The sequence below is a fragment of the Anneissia japonica genome, unplaced genomic scaffold, assembly GCF_011630105.1.
Source record: "Anneissia japonica isolate Jap-2015-1 unplaced genomic scaffold, ASM1163010v1 scaffold287909_len199859_cov185, whole genome shotgun sequence".
NCBI lineage: Eukaryota > Metazoa > Echinodermata > Crinoidea > Comatulida > Comatulidae > Anneissia > Anneissia japonica.
The window spans coordinates 157,158-181,085 of NW_022688465.1; the positions used below are offsets into that span (position 1 = coordinate 157,158).

General features: G+C 34.2%; 1 protein-coding gene across 1 annotated transcript in view; it reads right to left on the minus strand.

Annotated features, from left to right (window-relative positions):
* Window positions 1–2,019: 2,019 nt before the first annotated feature.
* The window catches only part of LOC117121762 (focadhesin-like), a 39,424-nt gene continuing 17,515 nt past the window's right edge, over window positions 2,020–23,928 (minus strand). The window contains exons 17-30 of the mRNA XM_033267074.1: window positions 23,337–23,566; window positions 22,401–22,664; window positions 21,669–21,887; window positions 20,179–20,421; window positions 19,801–19,950; window positions 14,364–14,463; window positions 13,486–13,692; window positions 12,811–12,926; window positions 11,525–11,782; window positions 10,793–10,970; window positions 9,565–9,767; window positions 8,941–9,180; window positions 7,617–7,692; window positions 2,020–7,478 (exon numbers count right to left, since the gene is read on the minus strand). Coding sequence (XP_033122965.1) covers window positions 7,399–7,478; window positions 7,617–7,692; window positions 8,941–9,180; window positions 9,565–9,767; window positions 10,793–10,970; window positions 11,525–11,782; window positions 12,811–12,926; window positions 13,486–13,692; window positions 14,364–14,463; window positions 19,801–19,950; window positions 20,179–20,421; window positions 21,669–21,887; window positions 22,401–22,664; window positions 23,337–23,566 — 2,564 coding nt within the window. The 3' untranslated portion in view covers window positions 2,020–7,398. The remainder of the gene's footprint in view (window positions 7,479–7,616; window positions 7,693–8,940; window positions 9,181–9,564; window positions 9,768–10,792; window positions 10,971–11,524; window positions 11,783–12,810; window positions 12,927–13,485; window positions 13,693–14,363; window positions 14,464–19,800; window positions 19,951–20,178; window positions 20,422–21,668; window positions 21,888–22,400; window positions 22,665–23,336; window positions 23,567–23,928) is intronic.

Sequence of the window (23,928 nt, forward strand, 5' to 3'; positions counted from 1 at the left end):
TTTAAGTCTAGGTATAAAGGCCAACTCAGACAGCGTCGTACGACGCAGCCCGACGCGATTTGTTGTCGCGTCGGGTCTGTGTGAGTTAAACGCAGACGCGAGGGTGTGCGCCGGGGGCAGTCGCGTCGTAGAATATTAAACATGTTTAATATTTCTCACGACGGCTTAAGACTGTCCCCGACGTTATTATTGTTGTTTGCACAGGCCATGTTGATTAAAGTATGATTCAAGTAACTTGTAGTTGTTTGTCGTTATTTCAATGTACGGAACGGCATAATATATACCTATGGTGGAGAACCCGTTTTTCATACGTTAATGAAAGAAATTTATTCCGGAATGTGGAATTTGGCTGTGTTGACATCGTTAATTGCACAACAAGGAACTTATAAAAGTATTCACATTTCCTTCTCCACGCTTTTGAATAACGATTATTTCCATTTCAGAGGATAAAATGTAATTTATTTTTATTATCTTACTGTTCGAATTTTTGGAAAACATTTAGAAGATTATTGTTATAAAGATGTTTAAATCTGGCAATTTTGACTTCTCTAATATTATTACAATAGGACAAAGTAAGAGAGTTTAATAACCCTTCCTCCTTACCTCCATTACATAGTTTGCAAGTGCCATCATCATTGAGAATGTTGCAAGTTTGTAGGTGAGAGAAAGGTTATTCGAGCGCAATTTAAATTTTAATGATGCACTATCAAATTCACATCTATTGAGAAGTCCATAAGTTGTGTAGGTACGTTCTTAATTGCCATATAGTCTTGTATTGATGACTTTACTATTGCCATCATTAAGCCAATGGGAGAGTAACAGATCTCTCATTTTAGAAGCCCAATCTGTGTTCACATCATTATCATCTTTTTGTAAATCTTAGGAATTTATCAGTCAGTGAGAATTTTTTTTTGTTTTTATACAATTAAATAGGAATTTTAAAGGCAATATAATTAAGATTATCTGATGTTTTACAATAGTTTTCAGTAACAATTTGGACCAACGATTGTCTTCCATTTGGAGTGGAGTTAAATAGCTTAGTAGTTAAGATGCTTGCCTTCTGATCCCAAGGTCCTGGGCTAAATTCATGTCACAGCAAGACTTTTTCTCACAAAGAGACTTGGTTTATAAAGCATCATTCTCATTCTGTAAGTGGCGAGTGTACTTGCTGTTGGATGTAAAGGAAATTCAAAATTTTTTTCAAAAACTCTTGAGTGAAATTAATTCTATATTTTGAATTGCAGAAACGTTTGACCGTCTATGTGGCGCAAGATGTATTACGGGGGCCTTTAAAATGAATATTGCCGCTTATAGTTGTAGTCTTTCGATTTTATCGGTGTCACTTTTACTTTCAACCCATATAGAGCTACCATAATGTATCAATGGGAGAGCAATCGTTCGCCATAGGATATCCCTGTACACTACTGAAACTGCTCAAAGTTCCTACGATAGACTAATTTATACAGTATATCCGATAAGGCGGTTATATTTCTGTACATGTTCAAGATGTTTATGGCCATTCATGAGTCTTGATATGCGACGAAAGCGGTTTGGTGCAGCGGGAATGGTTGGTTTCCCAACTTCGAGGTCGGGGCCAATCTGAATAAAATTACCATCCTTATGGTCCAATCGATGGTGTTGTAGGCCTTTATTATCGGAATATGCAAATTAGAATAATAGGCCTATGTACATGATTTCAATCGATTTTTTTAAACATGAACTGTCTTTATATATATATTTAATAATATGCCTATGATTATGAAGGGTAATCATGTATTTATTGCCAATTTAGTCTAACTTGCAGGCGTGCTCCGCCTAGGGACTCGGGAGTACGGGCATCCCCCGGAATTTTTTTCTGATGCCCAGAAATGCATTCTTTGCCACTTTAGTATTTTTACAGTTGAAGAAAAAAAATGCGGAATCCTAACAGATTTTGAACATTTCATTTATCATGGCATTCCGATATGATTTATGTTTAGCTAATGATCTTAATCTGTACAAATACTCTAACGTATCTAATTTAAGCGATTTAGATTCAATATCCTTTTTTAATTGTAAAAATAATGTACATTTTGAACGGTCTTTGTATCCCTTCAACAAAAATTGACATTGTAGTATTGAACTGAATTGCAACAACATTAACAAAACAAAGCACAACACAGTATATATACATGCAAAAGGTATAACAATATAAACATTTAAAAGAAAAAAATCGCAACAATCACAAAGGACCACACGCTCATGAGCAATGAAAATTTCAAGTCAAATAAGCAAAATAACGATAAAATTGATTCCTAAAAAAGATCGTTAAGAAAAAACATTTATTATTAAAAACAAAAATTGACATTGCAGTATTGAACTGAATTGCAACAACATTACCAAAACAAAGCACAACACAGTATATATACATGCAAAAGGTATAACAATATAAACATTTAAAAGAAAAAAATTGCAACAATCACAAAGGACCACATGCTCATGAGCAATGAAAAATTCAAGTCAAATAAGCAAAATAAAGATAAAATTGATTCCTAAAAAAGATCGTTAAGAAAAAACATTAAAATTACAATTAAAATTTACAAAATTGAGATAAAATTAGATTAATATAAAAATAGAGGAATTTGATTTAATTTGTTACCTTATATAATGATTCGTTTGAAATGATTTAGGGCCTACATATACTATGGATATGAAATGTAACAAGAACAATGACGAAATGCTTTCTTATTTTTGTATACATCTTCCCTCTTATTATGGTCATCCTACATTCAACCTATCAACCTTGTCCACCCAATTTCAGTTCATTATTTTTTCATTAATATTTTGCTATTAAATATTTAATATAGGGACCAATAATAGAGCTGGAATCTATGAATAATGACTGTTTTTACATGGATTATTTATGTACTATACACTCATTTAATTAAAGATAAAATGCTGCCTACTAAAGCGATGTAACAATATGAATTATTGCATATAGACACGGAGAGAAATGAACCTAATCACCTTACTGCTCTTCTTATAATAATAATGATAGTTTCATGAAGCAACATGCTCATTGAACCAGTAATCGAATGATTGTGCTTAAATATTAAAAAAGCACTATAAAAACATTTTCAAAACAATATGTTGCTTGTTTAATAAATAGTCGGCGGAGCCAGACCTTAATAAAAAGCACGATCAAACAATATGTTCATCCAATAGAAATCTATAATTATAGTGTTCTGCGAATTTCCTTACAATCTTTCTAGGTTAATGGTTAATTATTAGGTCCACTATTTTGTAAATGAGACAATAAAAATATAAAATACATAAGATACAAAACTGAACAACAAAAAATACGCCTACAGATTCAGACATTTCCCTTTCGTAAGGATACGGGGGTGGGGGAATTTGTGACTAAATGTATCTAAGCAACACCATGGTGAGGTGCGAAAAATTGAACAGTAAATCTAGATGGCCGAAAGTGACACTTATATATATACGATTACAGTCCAAATAAAGCACCAACAAAATTCATCATTTTTGCATCACAAACCTTTACAACTGTACATTTGGTTCATGGCATAACATCATATTCGCTCTTCCCATTTATAGGCCTACAGTTTATTTCGAAAATGTTCAGGCACATACTTGACACAGGATTAAAGGGTTCTGTAGTCGATGTGTAGGACAAATGCCTTGGCAAAAAGTAATAAACAACGACTTGATGATGTGGTAGAGTAATTTGGATGGGAACAGTGGTGGCCTACTAATAGATAATAAGAGCAAGGATTTTTTTGACATGGCATCCAATTTTGTTGGGTTTCAATTTTTTTTTGAGACCCAGGGGCGGATCCAGTTTTGGCACTAAATTTTAAAATTTCAAGGCATATGGGCCTATTGATTTTAGCGCTCTCACTTATCTATTCTAAATATAATATCTACATGCTAAACTAAATTATGCTAAAAAGCATGATTGAGATTAGCAGGATCATTGCAGGTAAACTGCAAACTCAAATGAGAACCTGCTAAAGGTGCAAATTGTGGGGGAAAGAAAAGGAGAGGTAGGGCTAGACAAATGTAAGAAGAGGAAAGTTGGAAAGATACTGTCCAGGGAGCTATCTGACATAAGAAGAAATATAGGAAACCACTCCACACAGGAGCGGCGCTAGCGGGGGTCCAAGGGGATCCTCTAATTAAACCCCCTGTCGGGAAATTTCCAGCAAGGTCGTCGAGAAAAAAACCAAATCTCGAGTACTAAAAGTACAATTCAAGCATGGCTTACTAATCTGTCAGATTTTCGGGATTTAAAAAATAGTTCAGTGCGAGCAGTGATACCATATGTGCGAGGAGCTGCATACTATTACGATCGTCTGGGTTGCAGTGGTGGCGCCAGCTCTTCCACGACGGGGGGGGGGGTTACCCACGACAGGGGGACTCTTAACTTGCACGATTTTCTATCAAAGTATCATATTTAAATGAAAAATCCTATAATTAACACAAAATTTTATTATTTTTTTATAAAAAAAATACCCTGAGAAATTAAATTTTTCCCCGACCGGGGGTAGGGGGGGGGGCAGGCTTCAACAACGGGAGGGTTTGTGGACCCCCTCGACGGGGAATTCCTGGCGCCAACCACTACAGTACCAGGTATGATTGGATTATTGGCTTGCTTTAAAAAAAATCACATATTGTTGACAAGCGCATGTTCAAAATTAAGGGGCGCTTATTCAAACGGTGCGCTTATTCGCGCGAGTAAGGTATTTAAAAACTGGGGAGGGAAAGAAAGTGTAAACAGAGGATGTAACCACCCTATATATTCAACCTTTTAAAATATTCAAAAATCTCATTAATCGCTTCTGTGCTTCTCCTCAAATATGCTTTTCGTGTCTTAAACCGTTAAAACTTTGTTGATATAGTGGTGGCATGGTCTAAGTTGTAGACACATTAATGCAGACTGAAGTGAAGTGCATCCAATCTGGATACAAGGAGAGTTTTATTTTGCAGACTAATTTGGTGGTTTCTATATTTAGTCTTATAATAGTAATACTTTCAGAGAGCAAAGCGATCGTCAAATAGAAGTCCAGGGACTAAAAAGCCCCCCGGTTGTAGCGTATAAATGACAAGTTTGGAATTGATATAGTCATTGTTGCTTTGCATTGCACTGGAATTGTTGATAATAAGAAAGATATTAATACTGTTGGTAGTAATAATGACGATAATGATGATTCTGAAGATGATAATGAGGATGATGATGATGGATGACGATGGTGGTGATGATCATTGATGATGTTGATAATGAGTATAAGGATGAAGATGAGAATGACGATGGAAGATGACGACGATTGATGACGATGATGATGATGATATTAATGATGATTTAGAAAAACCCAAAAATAATTTTGCTTCAATACATTTTTTTTTCTTATTTTCTATATGCACACAACTAGGCTACAGAGAGAAAGTCCAAACACGGCCCAGAGTACAACTCACAATTAAATTACAATAACTGGGAGTGTGATCCAGGTGGAAAAATTCATGTACCGGGGTGCAACACAAATCCAACTGCCGTGTCCAACTCAGGGCAAAATCCAATCTTGGGGGTCAAAACCATGTGTAATTCAGGAGAAAATCCAACACAAGGGATCTGATCTGGTTTAAAATCATCGCATTAAATGCTAATCGAGCACAGATCGTCTTTGTAATAAATATTCTTCATATTTATTACTAATTATTTATTAAAGATATAACAAATAATTTAATTAATGAAATAATAAATTAAATAAATAAATATTTATTACAACATCCTCATTGTAAAAAATATGTAACAGTATAAACATTTTATTTATTAATTTAATTCATTATTTAGGTTTAAATTAAATTTATTAATCTGTTTAACTTCCAACAGCTATTGTTCACCATTTAAACGATACAAATGATCTAAACTTCTATTAACTTGAGATGTGGAAAAAAAAAGATTTTTGCTGGATTTGAACCAAAGAGTCTAAAATTCGTAGGAAAACGCATTAATCACAATACCACAGATTGAATCTGAATGTGCATTAACATATTTCAAGGCAAAGTTAAAGATATCTGTAATAATATAATAATGAGCATATATGATATGAAATATAAAGAAAAAAAAATTCATTGCTCATTCTGACTTTATTTAATTCATAAAAAATGTAATGTTTAGGATTAGATCAGATTGAATGTATTCAGTGTGAAGACCAAGGATAACCCACGGAAATCCAAAGACTTATTTGTAGTTGGATCTGTCTGAAAATATCTCTTACTCTTTTTGTACTGCATTCTTTATCGTGCACATGGGCCATTACAAACGCCTCATCCAAGACGATGCACTATTTTGATCTTGGATTTCAGCTCTCCAGAATAAACACCAGGCTAGCAGTAAATCAAAGATCTTATAAACACAAGATAGCGGTCTCCGCGTGCAAAATCTGTAATAACGAAGTGTAGGTGCCCTCTTGCAAAAGTGAAAACTTTTGAACTTTGACCAAAGATCTTATAAACACAAGATAGCGTTCACTGATCTCTACTATTATAGTAGAAATTAGTGGCTAGCGTTCTCCGTGATTTACGCGTAACAAATAGAAGCGTCGATTTGGCAGAGAAAAGTAATCAGTTTTAGCAGAGGGCGTCCTAGTTGTTGCCATAGATCTGAGATAAGCTGTTCTTGTTACGCCAAAGTTTGTTACCAATTACATTACTGTTCCTTAATTGTAAATCGACACTTCTAATTGTTACGGGTAAAGGTAAATTTGTGCGGTGTACGTTTATGCGTAACAATTAGAAGCATCCAATTTACAATGCGCCCTCTCTTTAGAACATTAAGCTACGTAAGCTTGGATCCGGTCTAAGCCCGGATCCGGTCCGAGCCCGGATCCGGTCCGGAGCCAGGACAAAAAATTGTGAGTTGCAACGTTTTTTGAATGCTGCGTTCACATCGCGCAAGGACCACGGTTGTTCGGGTTAAGTACGTATGCGTTTGATTGGTTCATCTTGCATAGCTTAAAGGAACAATTAACGTACTTGATAACAAACTTTGGCGTAACACAAACACCCTATCTCAGATCCATGGCAACGACTAGGATGCCCTCTCAAAAGTGATTACTTTTCCGTGCCAAATCGCTTCTATTTGTTAGGCGTAAATCGCGGAGAACGCCATCTTGTGTTTATAAGATCTTTGCAATAAATGGATTTGAACAGGGTACCAGAAGTTTAAAATGTGTCTCCACAGTTCAGCACACACACAGTGTCTAGCACCAGTTTAGTGGACTCAGCAATGCTGATCTCGGCAGCCGATTGAACTATGCTGCTCTCAAGAGCATAACAATATAATTTATCATATTACATCATAAGGTGATGTATATACACACGACTATTCCTGTTCGTTCAATCAAGCAATGTCCATGCTTTACTCCAAACAGGAAACTTCTTAAACGGTGTAGTGTGTCTCAGTGAGTAAACCGATTCTAAAACAAAAAACAAACCATTGAATAAGCATACTGAAAAATAAATACCTACTGTACACACCTATTAGAACATTTTTATAAAACCTGCTCACACAATCAATATCTATAGTAAAATTAAGAAAATAAAATACTACAAACCTTTTAGAATACTTCTGACCTTTTGGGTCATCAAGTGACTAGACTCAAGCAGTAAGGTCACCAGCCAATCTATCACCTGTTTAAAATAGATAAAACTGTATTAGTTATTATTGCAAGAGTGTTTTAAGATTTACTCAAACTGATTATTAGGAATTCTGTATAATTATATGAAGCAACGGACAAATGTGAAACAGAGATCATTGTGATACGCCCTCTTCTTAAAGCATCTTAAACAAGACGAGATCTCGAAAGAAAATAATACTTAACTACAATATGCTATATATATATATATGTATGTATGTATGTATGTATGTGTGTATGTGCGTGCGTGCGTGTGTGTGTGTGTGTGTGTGTGGGTGTGTGTGTGTGTGTGTGTATGTATGTATGTATGTATGTATGTATGTGTGTATGTGTGTATGTATGGGTGTATGTGTGTATGTATGTATGTATGTATATATATATATATATGTATCACTTAACAGTGGGAGCGGTTACATTTCGGTCTCCCAACCACAAGGTCGGGGGTTCGAACATTCGCTGTGCATTTCATTTGTGTTCTTGGACAAGGCACTTTACCTATGTTTGTCTCTCCACCCAGGAGTATAAATGGGTACTCGGTTCACTACTGGTGAGGAAAAAGGTGGCGTGGAAAGGAACTGGCCACCCTAACATTTTATAAGAAAAAATATAAACTAAGTGGATATAAGTAAGCTTATATTCATTTACATTTTGCTGTTTATATACCGCATACATATTCTAGGCATCTGATTGGTTAAGAAGCGAGCAATAAAAAGTACTATTACCCTATGGGATAGTAATTTTTTGCCTTGTCACACGATGTGCAATCGCTAGATAATTTATGAAACGCACAAACGGTAAATGAGACACAACCTCTACGACGTTGAGAGATTGGCCCTTTGATCGTCTAGGCCTAGGAAGTAAGCCTGGGCCTACTTGGTGTGTACTATTTTCATTACTTTTTTGATAGCCAATCTTCTATCGAGAATATAGGGTACGGTCTCCACATCACCTCAGGGCAATAGATTTCACCATTCCTCTCATGAGCAGTCAATATTTGTATAATATTTTTCTAACATAGAATATAAATATGTTATAAGCAATACCTCAGGAAATTCTCTAACTTGTTGACCATTTTTATATATTTTGTATACATTCATACATTGTTGATAATGTTTTCTTGTCTCAAAGAAAATATATAATTACTGTCATTGATACAAAAATTAGACACGCAAATATATATTTACGAAAGTAAGTATGTAATTAATTTCATTTGACTGTTCAGAAAGGCAATTACATACTGTACCTTATCAGTTATTTGGTTCCAGGGATTCAGTGTTAACAGAGTTACTAGTGATGCTGGAATCTGATTGGTCAATGCCTGACAAATGAACAATTCCATAGTTCCATTTCCACAGCAACCATTGTATGAACCTATATCACATTGATTATTACACTCCGTTGGAATACTCAAGCTTGTAAAATTTATTGTCGAAGACCAAGTTGTTACGGCTGCCGCAAACACCTCAATCAAAAACTGAACAGACTAAAAATAAATATATATTTTGATCGACACAATTATAATAAAAAATATTGGAAAAAGCCCTATGTTTGTGGGTCAAATTCAAATTTAGTTTTTGGTATTTAGATTCATGAATGAATCATTGTGTTAGTTGAGTTATGAATACTTAATTCATTGGATATCTGCTTGAAAAGCAGCTTTCAAAGATTCCCAAGCCAACAGATAAAAATATATTTAATTATACTTTTTAGTTAAATTTAGTGATTGATATTAACCTTTGACATCTTTTCCTATATAAACTACAAAAACGAAGAATGTATCTTCGGATGTTTTAGCTGCTACCGCAAAATATTAAATGCTGACACACAAATGTTTGATGGAGCTGGTTGCAAAATAAATTGTAGTTACCATGGGTGGGTCTTGGACAGTATTTTCTGGCAGATTCAGACCATGTGCCACGTTGTGGATATGACCCATCAATTCCAACAGCCAGGTCATGTGACTCATCACGCTAATGTGCTCACTTTTCTTAGAACCTGTCCTAGAGAGGGCGCTTAAAATATACCATATTAACAGTTGTCTCACGGCCTGGTCAGAGTGCATTGCTACATCTAATTGTTAAAAAAAGAATGAAAATAATTATCAATTAAAATAATATTTAAAAGATATAGGAGAATACATATAAACCTTGTTTTATGTTCATTAACACATTTGCTGTCAGGGACGCGAGTTCACGTCCGACAAAGTTAACTCAAGGCACCAGCTCACGTCCACACCTCTCTAAACATACCATTGTTGCACGTAAACTCACTGTCTGTAGTTGCCAGAAGTTAAAAAATGTACAACCAATCAAAGCTCAGGAAGTGAAAAACTCAAGAAACAAAGGTGAGTTCGTCTAACAGAACATTTAGCCCATTGATATGTGAATGTGCATGCGCATGAACGGACGCTTTTGATTTGCGCTAATAAATTTTCCTAGTGGAAAACAAACGTTACACACGTCACACCTAAGTATATATCTGACCTTATTCAATTACGTTCGACTACATGTTCACACACTCCAAGATCCACAACCAGTTCATCTATACTCTACTGTCCACCCAGCCGTTAAAAATCTTTTGGCAAGCGTTCATTTAGTGTCGTGACCCCAAAGCTTTGGAACGAATTCGATGACATTGTTCGCGAGTCTCCATCTATTTCCATGTTTAAGATGAGCCTTAAGACCCAACCTGTTTTGCTTTTTTTAATCAGCTTTCCTTTTCTACCCTTCCTTTTTTGGATAGGATAGTCAGATGCCAGTGTCACTAGAGCTCTTGTGAATCATGTTCTAACAAGACCTTATTCATTTGGGCCTCAAAGTGCTGGAGAACGGTCTTCTCTTTGTCTCTTCAGTTGTTTACTTTAGTCTTAAGATATTTCTTGGTTTTTATTTTTCTGCTTCCAAGACTTTGAATTTTAAGCGCATATAGACTACTGTAATATGCGCTTAATAAATACACAGCCATTACCATTAATACATCATAACCATATATAGGAACATCGAGGCTATATATGGGTAAATTATAGTTTTTTGTCAAAAAAAAATTGACAGTCTGGACTGAGCTTTAGAAAAACAACAACAATAATACTAGCTTACCAATACAAGGGTTGAGCCATGTAATGGCTTGTTTACCCTCTGACACAATATGTGACCTGATGAAAGCTGATTTTATCAAATTGCCATCTTGTACAGGAGAGGTCAACCTGTCGATGACATCACCAGGAAGTTGACATACACATTCCGACAACAAAACACTCTGACGAAGCTGGTAATTCTAAACAAAATATACAAAACATTTTTCTTGTTACAATTTATTCATAAAATGCTATGAAGCAAAAAAAAGAACAACCCTAAATGCTGCATTATGGCCTAACATTGCGTTAGTATTTTCATTTGGGTTAGTATTTTCATTTCATATTTAAAGCGACCCATAATATCAAATTTTCTATGACAAAAAACTGTTGTATGCCCATATATAGTCATGATGAACCTGTACACGGTCATGATGTGATGTCATCATGACCATATTTAGCAATGTAAAGAATTTCTGATACCCGTCATAAACTCTGAGATATTATTTCATCAAACAAAGTTTGTTGAGTTGATTTCTGACAAACATGTAATTGTGTACACCCACTTTGAGAAAATGGATTGTCCTGATAGATGCCACAAAATGACAAGTAAACTTTATATATTTTGGGGACATACTCATATTTCAAAAACACTAAAGTGTCTGTAGGACATGTGTGTATTCCTAGTCCTGATTGGTCAGTTTTTCTGACACCCAAAAAAGGTCTGTTAAAAGAAGACAAAGGTCTTTATTAGTACCTTAATATCTCTTGGAATTAAGTAATAAATATTTTCCACCGCTTGGTAAAGCAGGTACACGACAGATTGTGGAGGGTCAGGGGCAGATAGTGCGGCATTCAATCCTTGCAGTACAGCCTCACAAGCAGTAATGGTATCCGGACCAAACTTGTTGAATGGTTCAATGATGTGTGTTGCTAGGAAGAATTTCAGCTTTGCTAGCGGCAGGGATTTCATTAGTACAGGCAACGACTTGTAAAGTAATTCTTTCTCTTGAAGCTGGTAGAGAATATATATTTGGAATTTAAATCAGTAATATCTAATGTATGTAAGAGCTACAGGACATAAAAAGTATAGAAAAAGCAATTTAATATATGGGGCTTGCCATCCGCAAATCGAGTGTACTAAATAATAATAATTTATTAATTAGTAGTAATTTAGTGCTAAATGTTAAACTGAGTAGCATAAGAATGTGGCTGTATTGTATACTACTGTATATTACAGAGAAGTTTTAATCATTTTACTCATAACTTTGACAATAATACGTTGATTTCGTTTTAAAGCTTATAAAATGGAGAATATGAATATACTTAAAAGTCAATTATCTTGTTCTGGTCAATAATGCTGGTTTTGGCACTGACCTGTGTGCCGTTGGAAGTTAATGTGAAGCTTTTGTTATCTCCGCCAACCAATCCGTCAAGAAAAGTGCATATTTTTGTGTAATGGCGTCACCAGTTTAGGCCTAGTTTTAGTTTTCTCTGATTCGCAACTCGAGATTCAGCCACTGGATCCGAGGTAATGAATCGAGAACCAGAAACTGAATTTTAAATTATTGTATAGGCCTACTACCTTGAGAAAATCATCATAGTTAATACTGATTGCAAATTCACTTGAATTTTTAGCACATGTTCACAAATCAATTTGCTATATTTGGTCCTAGGCTAGGCCCTAGCCATTCCGTACTATTCAATTACCCATCATGCCACCACGGCCCAAGCATGTGTCACGGCCATAGCAACAGGCTGTGCTGCCACCAAGGGTTTGGTTCTAGGGGGAAAACGCGAATCGGGATAGCAAAAGCTCACTATATTTTTAACGAGAATGGTAACATGAACATGAAAGCACTCTATTACCTATTTAATGCGTTTTAAATGGGCTGTTCATTATTTTAATTTTGGGGGTTTTCCTGAATTTTTGTTTATTAGGACATGGCGCTTAGAGACCTTGTTTATTTGCGCCTCATAAATCGACCTATTATTATTATTATTATTATCTTTCAGTTTGCAATTTAATGACTTAAAACAAACCTCCAAGCTGTTAAACATGGCTGAGCTTGTCCAGGCAGTTAAGAAGAGTGTTGCACTGGGTGAAGAAACGCACTCTCTCAAGGCTAGCTCCAGGCACAAGATATGTACCGGTTTTCCTAAGTGTAAACATAACTAATATATCTTAAAATTAATTCACAAAATGTAATCGAAAAGTACAGCATGCTTGCTTAAATCAAGGAGGTTTAACCTCCTTGCTTAAATAATGATTGGTATTCTGTACAACTACATCCAGTCAAGCGGCTGGCAAATGGTTAGCGGCTGGCAAATGGTTGGCAACTGCCTTTACTGATCGGAGCAGTTGCTTGGTAGGGCAGTAGATGGATCCTGATATAAAGGATATTGATTTGTTTTGTTGGGATTTTTCTGTGTGACACACACTAAGAATAACCTACAATAGTTTTATGACATTTTTGCTTAATTATTTTAAATTAATATAAACATCGATGTCCTTTCACTTAAGATAAGGACAAAAGATGATAGAAACAATACTAAAAACACAACATGTAGTAACTATAATAATACAAAAATAAATAACAATTTTAATAAATATAATAAATGATAAATTCTGAAAAAAAAATGTTTTGACTGCATCATATGGAATACATTTAAAATTGAAATAAAGATTACAAAAAAGTCACAATTAAAGACACTCACCAAATTTAAGTCTCTTAATCGGGGATAATACTCCAGCCCAATTAAGAGGGGGTAGAACGGTGCCTGAGCCCTCCCAAAGAGCCCGAATGGCCACTTCCAGTCTAACTGGTGACAGGCCTTCTGGGCCAACTTTGCCTGCTTCTATCAAGAAGTCCATCGTACTTCTAAGCATACTTGTTTCTGGGAGCTGGCTATAGCTGGTCGAAGCTATTGTGAAATTAAAAATATAATTTTTACAGTTACCTAAAGTTGTAGGGCTACAAACTAGTTACTCCTTGCAAATCGTGTTTCAGAAATAATGGCCAAAACATGTTGGAATGTCAACATACTCAAAAACCTATTTTACTGCAATAAAATAAACTTTATTTATACATCATATTTAACATCTTGATATTTTTCCTATTTTCTACGTTAAAGCAATGTATTATAACGATTTGGTGATGGTCTCTGCCTAAGAAATGTCTGAAATGGTAAACTTTAAAGGCTTATTTCTCAAATGTTATTCAAACAGTTGTATATTCAAATTCCTGTAACTTCATAAAGAATAGGATTTAAATGATTCTTTTACCATTTTATAATAATAATAAATAATGTAGTACTTATATAGTGCTTCATGCACAAAGCCGCTAAGTGCTTCACATTTTATAACTGTCATTACTGTTTACCCGTGTATTAATAAATGAAAATCGATCTTTTTCTTTTTGGTTTGCCTTGTGCTAGCCACACATTCAAGTGAATATTTTTTTACTTTCTTTTTTACCTCAATAGTACAAGTTCTATCTAATATTAATTTAATTATAAAGTTATTAATATACACACACTCAGTAGCATTTTTTCCGCAATAAATTGACAATCTCTGGAATTTATAGCCTATTTACCTGAAGCAATAGATGTTGTTGATATGGTTACCATGTAAATATATCCTAACACCCAGGCTGACTGACTTTGTAATGTCATATCTGTATTGTCATTCATCAACTGAAAAATAATTACTTAATTCATTAGGTCTAAATGACATTGAGAAAGTACACTTTGTTATTAGCTTGGATATACAGGGCTATTATTGTGCTAATCAGACACCTCATGTGATACATGGTGATCTGGCATTTAAGAATCTATAATTCATTCATTTATTCGGTCAAAATTAACACACAATTCATGGAAACTTCATAAAACTGATAAAAATACAATACAATACAATATACTTTATTCGCAACTAAAAACAGTTGAATTAGGCTAGGCAATCTAGCTCAAAATATAGCCTAAAGCCAAACAAAGGTTTTTCTTTTTTAATCAAATCACACGTCGGTCACACTTCGGGAACATATGCAAATTAGCTAAAATATGCAAATTAGGTTGAAAATATAGGGGTGTCATATCTCGGCAACCGTTAGTCACAGAGACTTGCTTTCTTTTTCGAACGATTTCAAATTTGCATGTTTCTATTTGCTCTAATGGAACATTTGCCCAAAAAGTGAACGGAAATGCTACAATTGACCTCTGACCTTATATTCACTGATTTGCATACCTCTGCGACTAATGTACTTAAAATCTTGATTTAGGTCATAAATTATTCAAATACATGTTTCTTTCCAATATATTGATCAAAGGGATGAAAATCTATAATCACACCATAGTCACATGTACTGTAGATATGCAAATTAGCTCTAAAATATGCAAATTAAAAATGAAAATATAGGGTTCCCATACCTTGGCAATGGTTAGTCACACAGAGGTGCTTTCTTCTTCAGATTGCACAGAATGTGCATGTTTCTATTTGCACTAATGGAACATTTGCCATAAAAATGACCGTATATGGTAAAATTGACCTCTGACCTTATAATCACCACATTTGCATATCTCTGTGACTACTTTCCGTAGAATCTTTACTTAAGTCTTAAATTATGTAAATACATGTTTCTTTTCAATAAATTAACAAAAGGGATAGAAATCTATAATCACAACATGGTCACATGTAATGTTCATATGCAAATTAGCTCTAAAATATGCAAATTAGGATTGAAAATATGGGGTTCCTATAATATATTGATGATGGCTGATCACAGAGGGTTGCTTTCTTTTTCAAAATGTAGGCCTACGGAATATGTATGTTTCTATAGGCTCTAATAGAACATGTCACCAAAATGATCGGAAAGACAACAATTGAACTTTGACATTATATATTTACCGAATTTGCATATGTCTGTGACCACTTTCCATAGAATCTTGATTTAGGTCTTAAATTTTTTAAATAAATGTTTCTTTTCAATATATTAATAGAAGAGATGGATATCTATAATCATATTATGGTCGCATGCACTATTCATATGCAAATTAACTCTAAAATATGTAAATAAAGAATGAAAATATAGGGTCTGTATCCTAACACATTTTTAAGACTGTACGTGTGAATTATGAATATTTTAGTTTACTTTAATGTAACATTTTCCGCAAAAAGACTGGACGTGTACAATTGAGCTTTGATAATTATTATAGTGATAATAATGGAATTATAAGGCGCATATTTTCATGACCTCTATGCACATCACAATGAAAAATAAGTTTAAAAATATAAATATCAAAATAATATGTGGCTAATTATACTCCTACTCCTACAACTAAGTTATGGTTGGCCGTTGACTCCAAAGAGCTCATCTGCCTTTGTTCAGCTGTTGGTTTTTCTTGCTGCTGGGTGACCATGGCACCCTCCCCTCAGCAGCCACTAAGACACATCTGAGTGAGGTTGTATTATTAGTCGCCGAGCCTCGGCTGGATGGAGTTTAGTGTCGTACCCAGGACAGCCCTTACTAACTTAAGCTACGCTTCTTAACTACTTTAAGCAACACTTAACTACTTTTGGAAAAAAAATAAAAACTGTCCCCCTTTGGACACCATCCCGGTATTTCCAGGTTTCGGAGCTGTTTTATTGTTTACTACTGACATAAGCAGTTATTATTGGCCTTCATTCTGGTCACATAACATTTTCATGTGATAGTCATTGATGATGAACGTAATAACATTTTTCTGAAACTATTGAGGTAAAATGGTGAAGCGGGGCTGAAACTGGGTTATCCCCCGAATTATATATTTAGCCGCCTTCTTATAACACGTTAAGACATTATTAATAATTTCTTTCAAATTTAAATACATTTATCATTAGAATATATTTATCATTGTTTTAAAATATATTTATCATTGTTTTAGATTGAGCCATACCTTTACACTTTTAATCAATGGCAGTATTTGACTGGTCGTTTATCGTTAAACCACGCCCACATGCGCGGTAGTAAAATCCTACTTAACGAAGACGACCAGTCGAATAGAAAACTGGTACTCGGCAAAATAAAATGGCTGCACATTTACCGCAATACACGCTGCGTAATCAAGGCTGCTTCGGATTTTGGCAGTAGGCCTATAGGTTTCGTAAAAAAATGTTTTCATTCAGTTTTTCGAATTCTGTTAGCCTACTATATTTTTAAATTTAATCTAAATTATATTAACGCAAATGTTGTTGCTAAACTGACCAATCGGCCATATTTTTTGGTCACGTGGATAACTTAACGCTGATTAACGCATTTTGGTTACGTTAATTTTCGTTGTCAACGAAGTATATTTTACAAACCAGTTGAATGAAAATAATAATCAATGAAAATTCGTACTCAACGAAATGAACCAGTTGAATAAGCCCTTTGTTTCATATAGAACCAATATAAATCATCAAAGGTACATATACAGTGTTTTAATAAGGACGTTCCTTCAAGAACCAAATAATGTTACATAAATTGAAACTTAAATCATCTATCGCAGATTTTAAGGTTCAGCAGATTTTCAAACTTAACTTTAGAACATGATCCCAATGACGGGTAGTTATGGGCAACATGTGTCATAATATACTTGAGTTCTAGTCATATTTCGTGATAACTTCTCTATTTTAGAAATATATTATATAAAATATAGGCAAACTTTATAAATAATATTAATTTGAGACCAATGTCAAGTCTCTTGACCAGTATTCATCCAGTTATACGAAAATATATAGCGGGAAGCTGGTAATAAATGAGGGCAGACTTTTGCACAAGTCTTCTTACAAATAATATTTACGAAAAAAAATTATTATTTACTATTTCTGCTTCTAATTTGTATATTTAGGTAAACTGCATATAAAGAATGCAAGTGGACAAGGTGTGATTTCTATAATTTTATCACGTACTGTATACTATACAGTGAATGAAAAGTTTACCTGAATTTATACGGGTGCATACATATACTGAAGCAAATAGAAACACGCAACTTCTAAAAATATGAAAATAGAAAGCATCTACTTGACACCAGCAGTTTTCAAGATATGAAAACCCTATATTTTTCATCCCTAGTTTGAATAATTAGGCATAGGAAGTAAATTTTATATACAGGAATGACACATGTGACAAAGATATAGTTTTAGATATTGACTCCCTTAAAAAATATAATAAAAAGAAACTTGAATTTGAATAATTTTAACAATATATCAGATTTCTACAGTCATTAGTCTCAGAGATATATAGTATGCAAATTCTGTGAATATAGGGTCAAAGGTCAGTTGTAGCATTATGGTTGTTTGTGGGGCAAATGTTCCATTAGAGCAAATATAAACATGCGTGTCCTGAATAATTTTTAAAAGAAATCAACTTTTTGCAACCAGTAGATTTTCATCCCTTCTATTAATATAATGCAAAGAAACTATGCATTTGAATTCTTTAAGACCAAAAATAAGTTTCTATGTACAATAGCCACAGAGATATGCACATTTCAGTGAATATAAGGTCAAAGGTCAATTGTAGCATTTCCATTCATTTTTAAGGCAAATGTTCCATTAGAGCAAAATACAAACATGCATGTTCTGATTAATTTGAAACAAAAAGCAACTCTCTGCGACCAGCGGTTGCCAAGATATGAGAACCCTATATTTTCAACCTAATTTGCATATTTTAGCTAATTTACATATGTTCCCGAGGTGTGACCGAGGTGTGATTTCTGGAATTTCATCCCCTCATTACATATATTTGATTAAAAAAGAAAAACCTTTGTTTGCAATTTGTTTGACTTCAAATGCTAGATTGCCTAGCCTAAATTGCACATACATAAAAATGTTCTAAAAAGTTAAAAATATTGAAGTTTAGACAAAAATGACAGTTAAAATATGAACAGTCAGGTTACAATATGCAAGAGACAAAAGAGAATCTGAAGCTATTATAATTGAAAATATTATAATTATTATTATTATTATTAAAAAGTTAAAAAATTTCGAAAAAATTGCATATAAAATAGAGAATGATTTAAGACAAATGTACATTGAATAAATGTAAAAACCTTATATATTAAAAAGTTAAAAAATTATTTAAAAAATTGTAAAATGTTGATATGAAATGATATATACACCGTAAAAAAAAAATTTATAATGATGAACTTGAAATTGCCTGTGAGGCCAAGATACTTGGTCTCCACTTAAAATTGAAGGTACATATGCATCTTGTAGAACCAATAGGGATTACCCTGGTGGGCTGGTTTACACAGCCCCTGATACAGTGGAACAATGTAAAGAGTCCTTTTTGGCAATTGTGATACTCACTGACGACTGGCCATATTCAAATTCAAGTGATTTCCGAATGAAAACATGACCAAATATTGCCAAAACATTATTCTCTTTCCAAAAATCGTGAATCGATGTGAATAGTGAACCCAATGAAGAAAAATTGAGATTTACTGTACAAGCATGCACAGCTCAAATTTACTATGTCTCGGCTGAAAACGATTGATATTTCTTGCTTTAAACTTAGTTTTACGTCAGTTTATTAGTTTAAATGTTTTCTTTCTTAGCTAATACAACATTTTATGTTATTTTTGAAGATACTTGGTCTCCACTTTCAAGATAATTTAAAGTGGGATGCTATGGCTAACAATATATTTTGAAATGTAGTAAACATCTACACATTCTGTATAGGTTTAGAGGTTTTGGTATCCCTACGACTGATCTAATATCTGTCAACATTGGACATAATTACGCTTTCAGTTGATGACGATGATAATAATGATAACTAAGCATTAAATGTTCAGACGGCCTTCCATCTGAGATGTTACTTCGAATACACAAGGAATAATGTTCTTTTACTTCAAAGCCAAGACTTACAACAGGTAAACTGCTATTTCACAGCTTACTTCTAACTTGTCTGAACATGTATAATGATGACAATTATCATAATCATTACGATTATTATTTAAAATGCTTCAATTCCAGGATTTAGACTTGGATAAACAAAAGTTATATATATTCCTCACCAATATAAGCTGTTTGACAAGACTGGTCATTCTAGCATTCATGTCAGAGGTCAATGAACCTTCTGAGACATTGTACACAAGTGTGCCCGGTCCAGCTACTAATGTTGTTAGTCCACTCACAGCCATTAGACGCTCAACTGTACCTAGGGTCTAGTATAAAGATAAAATAATTTCCATTTTTTTTGCTTTGTAGATATGTCTTAAAACAAAAGTTACAAAATTTACATAATATTGAAGGAAAAGCATAAAATATCAAAAAGAATGTTATTTCTAGTAGCAACATTATGCATCCGTGTAGAATCCCTTTAAAACCCTACAAAGTTATAATATCATTCAATAATTTTTTTAAATGTATTTAAAACAATTTAAAACAGTTACCTTTTGCTCAAACTTATCAAACCAAGATGTGCACACTTCATGATAAATTTCAGAAACTTGTGGATGGTCAGCTCTCAGTAGGCTGTGAAGTAACGATCCAAAACTGAAGGCAGACAAACAAGATTCAGGTTGGCTCTTCAGTAGATCATGCAATCTGGAGACAACTTTCATTACAACATCTTTAGGCACCAAATTGGCAGCAAACATAGATGCAGTTACACAACTTATACACATTAGAAAACCCTGCCATACAAAATCAAATAATAATATTAAATGTATTAATCTATGGGAAACCCTGAATAAGCAAAACAGAATACACGAATAAACGTATTGCTAATGATTTAGCATTCTTTCATTCTATTGAGGTTATGGCATATTGCATGGTAAAAAGTGTATTACATTACAGCTCCACGATCTCAATCAAGGAATAAAGATAGAGGGTAAAAGTAGGAGAATAACCCATAACTCCAGCGTCATTATGCTGAATTGCGTATGGGTGTGGTCCGCGACTACCTAGCGGCCTTAAAGAGGCACTTATAGCAGAATACATGTTCACATCATTGTGTTATTATGGATGTACAGTTAGCGGCGCCCCTGTCTTACCGCTCGGCCACTCACATCAGATGGTAAGGAAGTAACATCACAACTTTAGCTTTAACATGAGACCCTTCTTGTATATTGTTAAGTTGAAAGAGCTAAGGGTCAAAACTTAAAATTGAAGGCACATATGCATTTTGTAGAACCAAGTGTTAATTTTTAGAAAAAATAGGGATTACCCTGGTGGGCTGGTTTACACAGCCCCTGATACAGTGGAACAATGTAAAGAGTCCTTTTTGGCAATTATGATACTCACTGACGACTGGCCATATTCAGATTCAAGTGATTTCCGAATGAAAACATGACCAAATATTGCCAAAACATTATTCTCTTTCCAAAAATCGTGAATCGATGTGAATAGTGAACCCAATGAAGAAAAATTGAGATTTACTGTACAAGCCTGAACAAGCATGCACAGCTCAAATTTACTATGTCTCGGCTGAAAACGATTGATATTTCTTGCTTTAAACTTAGTTTTATGTCAGTTTATTAGTTTAAATGTTTTCTTTCTTAGCTAATACAACATTTTATGTTATTTTTGAAGACTTTTAAATAAAATTTAAAGTGTTTTTGTAGTTAACAATGATCGTTCGTAATGACTGCATCGTCGCAAATTAGCGGGTTCGTAAAATCTAGAGTTCATAATTGGGAGATTTTACTGTACAATGACACTGCGAGTTACTTGATTAATTACATACATATTCGTAAAACTAAACTATTACATGGCCAATTGGTTCCTTTATATTATACTACATTCATAATGCTTAGACAATTTAAGATTTTATTCTGATCATTAAGAAAAAGACTTATTTTTTACAGTGTGAAATGTCTATCTTAAAATAAATTAAACATAAGTCTATTTCTTTCTGTAATGAATTAAAAAAAACACATACTTGACTCAAATTCTCCATAATTTCCATGTTTTCTAACCTGGCCTTGAGTTTACCAAACATAGAGGAGAGATGAACCCTGGTTTCAGTGGAGCCATCATGGCACAGCCCTACCAAGGCCAGCATAAGGCCTAGGTAGATGCCAGCACTGTCGTTAGTATGATCATCTAAAAAGCTTAGCTCTTCTAGCTGATCTAATGCTTTCATGATGATTAGTTTTCCCTGTTGAAGATTTAAGCGATGTAGATTAAAGTAAGATACATTTGCCACCATAAAAAAAATGGTCAGATATTATTGGGCAGAATAGAACGTGGCTATTATACTGGTATAGGCATTTGTAATGCGCCTCTTCCTTGAGGGTATAAAGCGCACTTCTTTTCCCTGGTCATTGTTTCCACATGGTTTAATTGTTGCTGCTGGTAATCAGCGCAGGAGCAGGCAACCCCACCAGGTACCCATTTATACTCTTGGGTGGAGAGAAGCAATGCAGATAAAGTATCTTGCTGAAGAACATTCGAAATGCACAGCGAGGGATTGAAACCTCAACCTCAAGGTTGGGAAGCCAAACCGTTCCCGCTGCACCAAACTGCTTCCACGTATCATAGACATGCAATGCTCTAGAATGGATAGTTCTATTATTTTTTATAGGGGTACTAGTTAAGAATTCTAATAATTAGTTTAGAAAGTAAGTATTCACAAAACAGAAATCATCACTCAGAATATTGTTTTACTTACTTCTTGATCCGTAACATCTATGAAACGTTCTTCATATAATATTTTAAGAAGACAACCAAGTCCTAAGCTGATATGCAGAGACACCATCGGTACCTCATCTGCCTGATTCTGCCCAGGCAACCCTGAAGATAAACATTTCACCATCTTGAAAATGAGCTCTGAATAATTTGTTGTGAGGACAGGGACCAAGGTACTAAGAGCAAGTGCTGCACATGACTTTACTAAAGGACTTGATGAAAACTGACTTCCTTTCGCTGAAGATCTCTATAATAAAAATATGTTAACAATAATGGTCATCATCATCATCATAATCATCATCTTGATTACTTTTGTAAGAATCTCTTATGGTTATTTTTATGTCAGAATATAGGAAGTCATTGATCTGTATACCGAAAAAGACTTCTTTACCATTCTTGCTGATAGATTACTTTAATACTGTTAAGATGGAGGGCATGTATGCACATAATTACAATAATAGTAATTAATAATAATAATAAAAATAATAACAACAAAAACAACAACAGCGCAGGAGCCATGATCATAGCCAACAATACCATAGGCCGAGTGTACACAAATGCTCATGTGCACTTTAAAGAACCCTGTACATCTTTCGAGATGAGTAGGGGGGTTACCCCGGTGTACTGGTTCACTCGGCCCCTGTCGTGGACTGTTTTATGTGTACTAGACCCTCTGGGAGAACAGTAATTTGTTACTGAAGAGGAAACCCAGTATTAAGAACAAATAAATAAAAAAAAAAAAACAACATATAATAATAATAATATTTTTAAATATATAAATCCCCTTTCATAATTAATGATGCAAAGTGCTTAAAGAAAGTTAATAAGTAGCAATTAGTATAGTCCTATTCTATACACTACAGCAAAGTTAGTAAACGAAGTCTGCTACTGTGACATAAAAAATTTCAATGCAATTTACCTGACACCAAGTGAATACTCGCTTGCTTGGTCTGTAGTTACTGCTCACCATACATAGCACAGTTTCTGTCACCGTCTCTAGCCAGTAGTTTTGGCCCATGTGTTCAGGGGCATCAGCTTGATTGTGCTGACCTTCTGGGCCTAGACTGTTCGCATATTTAGTGCTAACATAGGCTAGAGATGCTAGGGCAAGAACGGAATTTGCCTGGGCACTAGGATTTCCTCTGGAATGAATAAGAAATGTTCATTGATATTTTGAAAAATTCTGCTTGGCTTTGCTTGTGTATATTGTGAGTTTTAATTTTTAAGGGTTATTTTTTCCTTTTCAAGGCTAACCTGTTCAGCAAATATCTAACTGTACACACACAAGGCCCAGTTATGCTTTATAAACTAAAGTTTCATATTGAAGCTTAGGAAAATGGATTGTATTTAGTAATGGGGAAAAGTTCTGCTGCCACAGAAATTTAACCTGGGATTCGAAGGCAAGCATCACCAAGCACTTCAATCCAAATTTTTATATTCTGTTTCTCTACTTCATAATATATATATATATATATATATATATATATATATATATATATATATATATATAT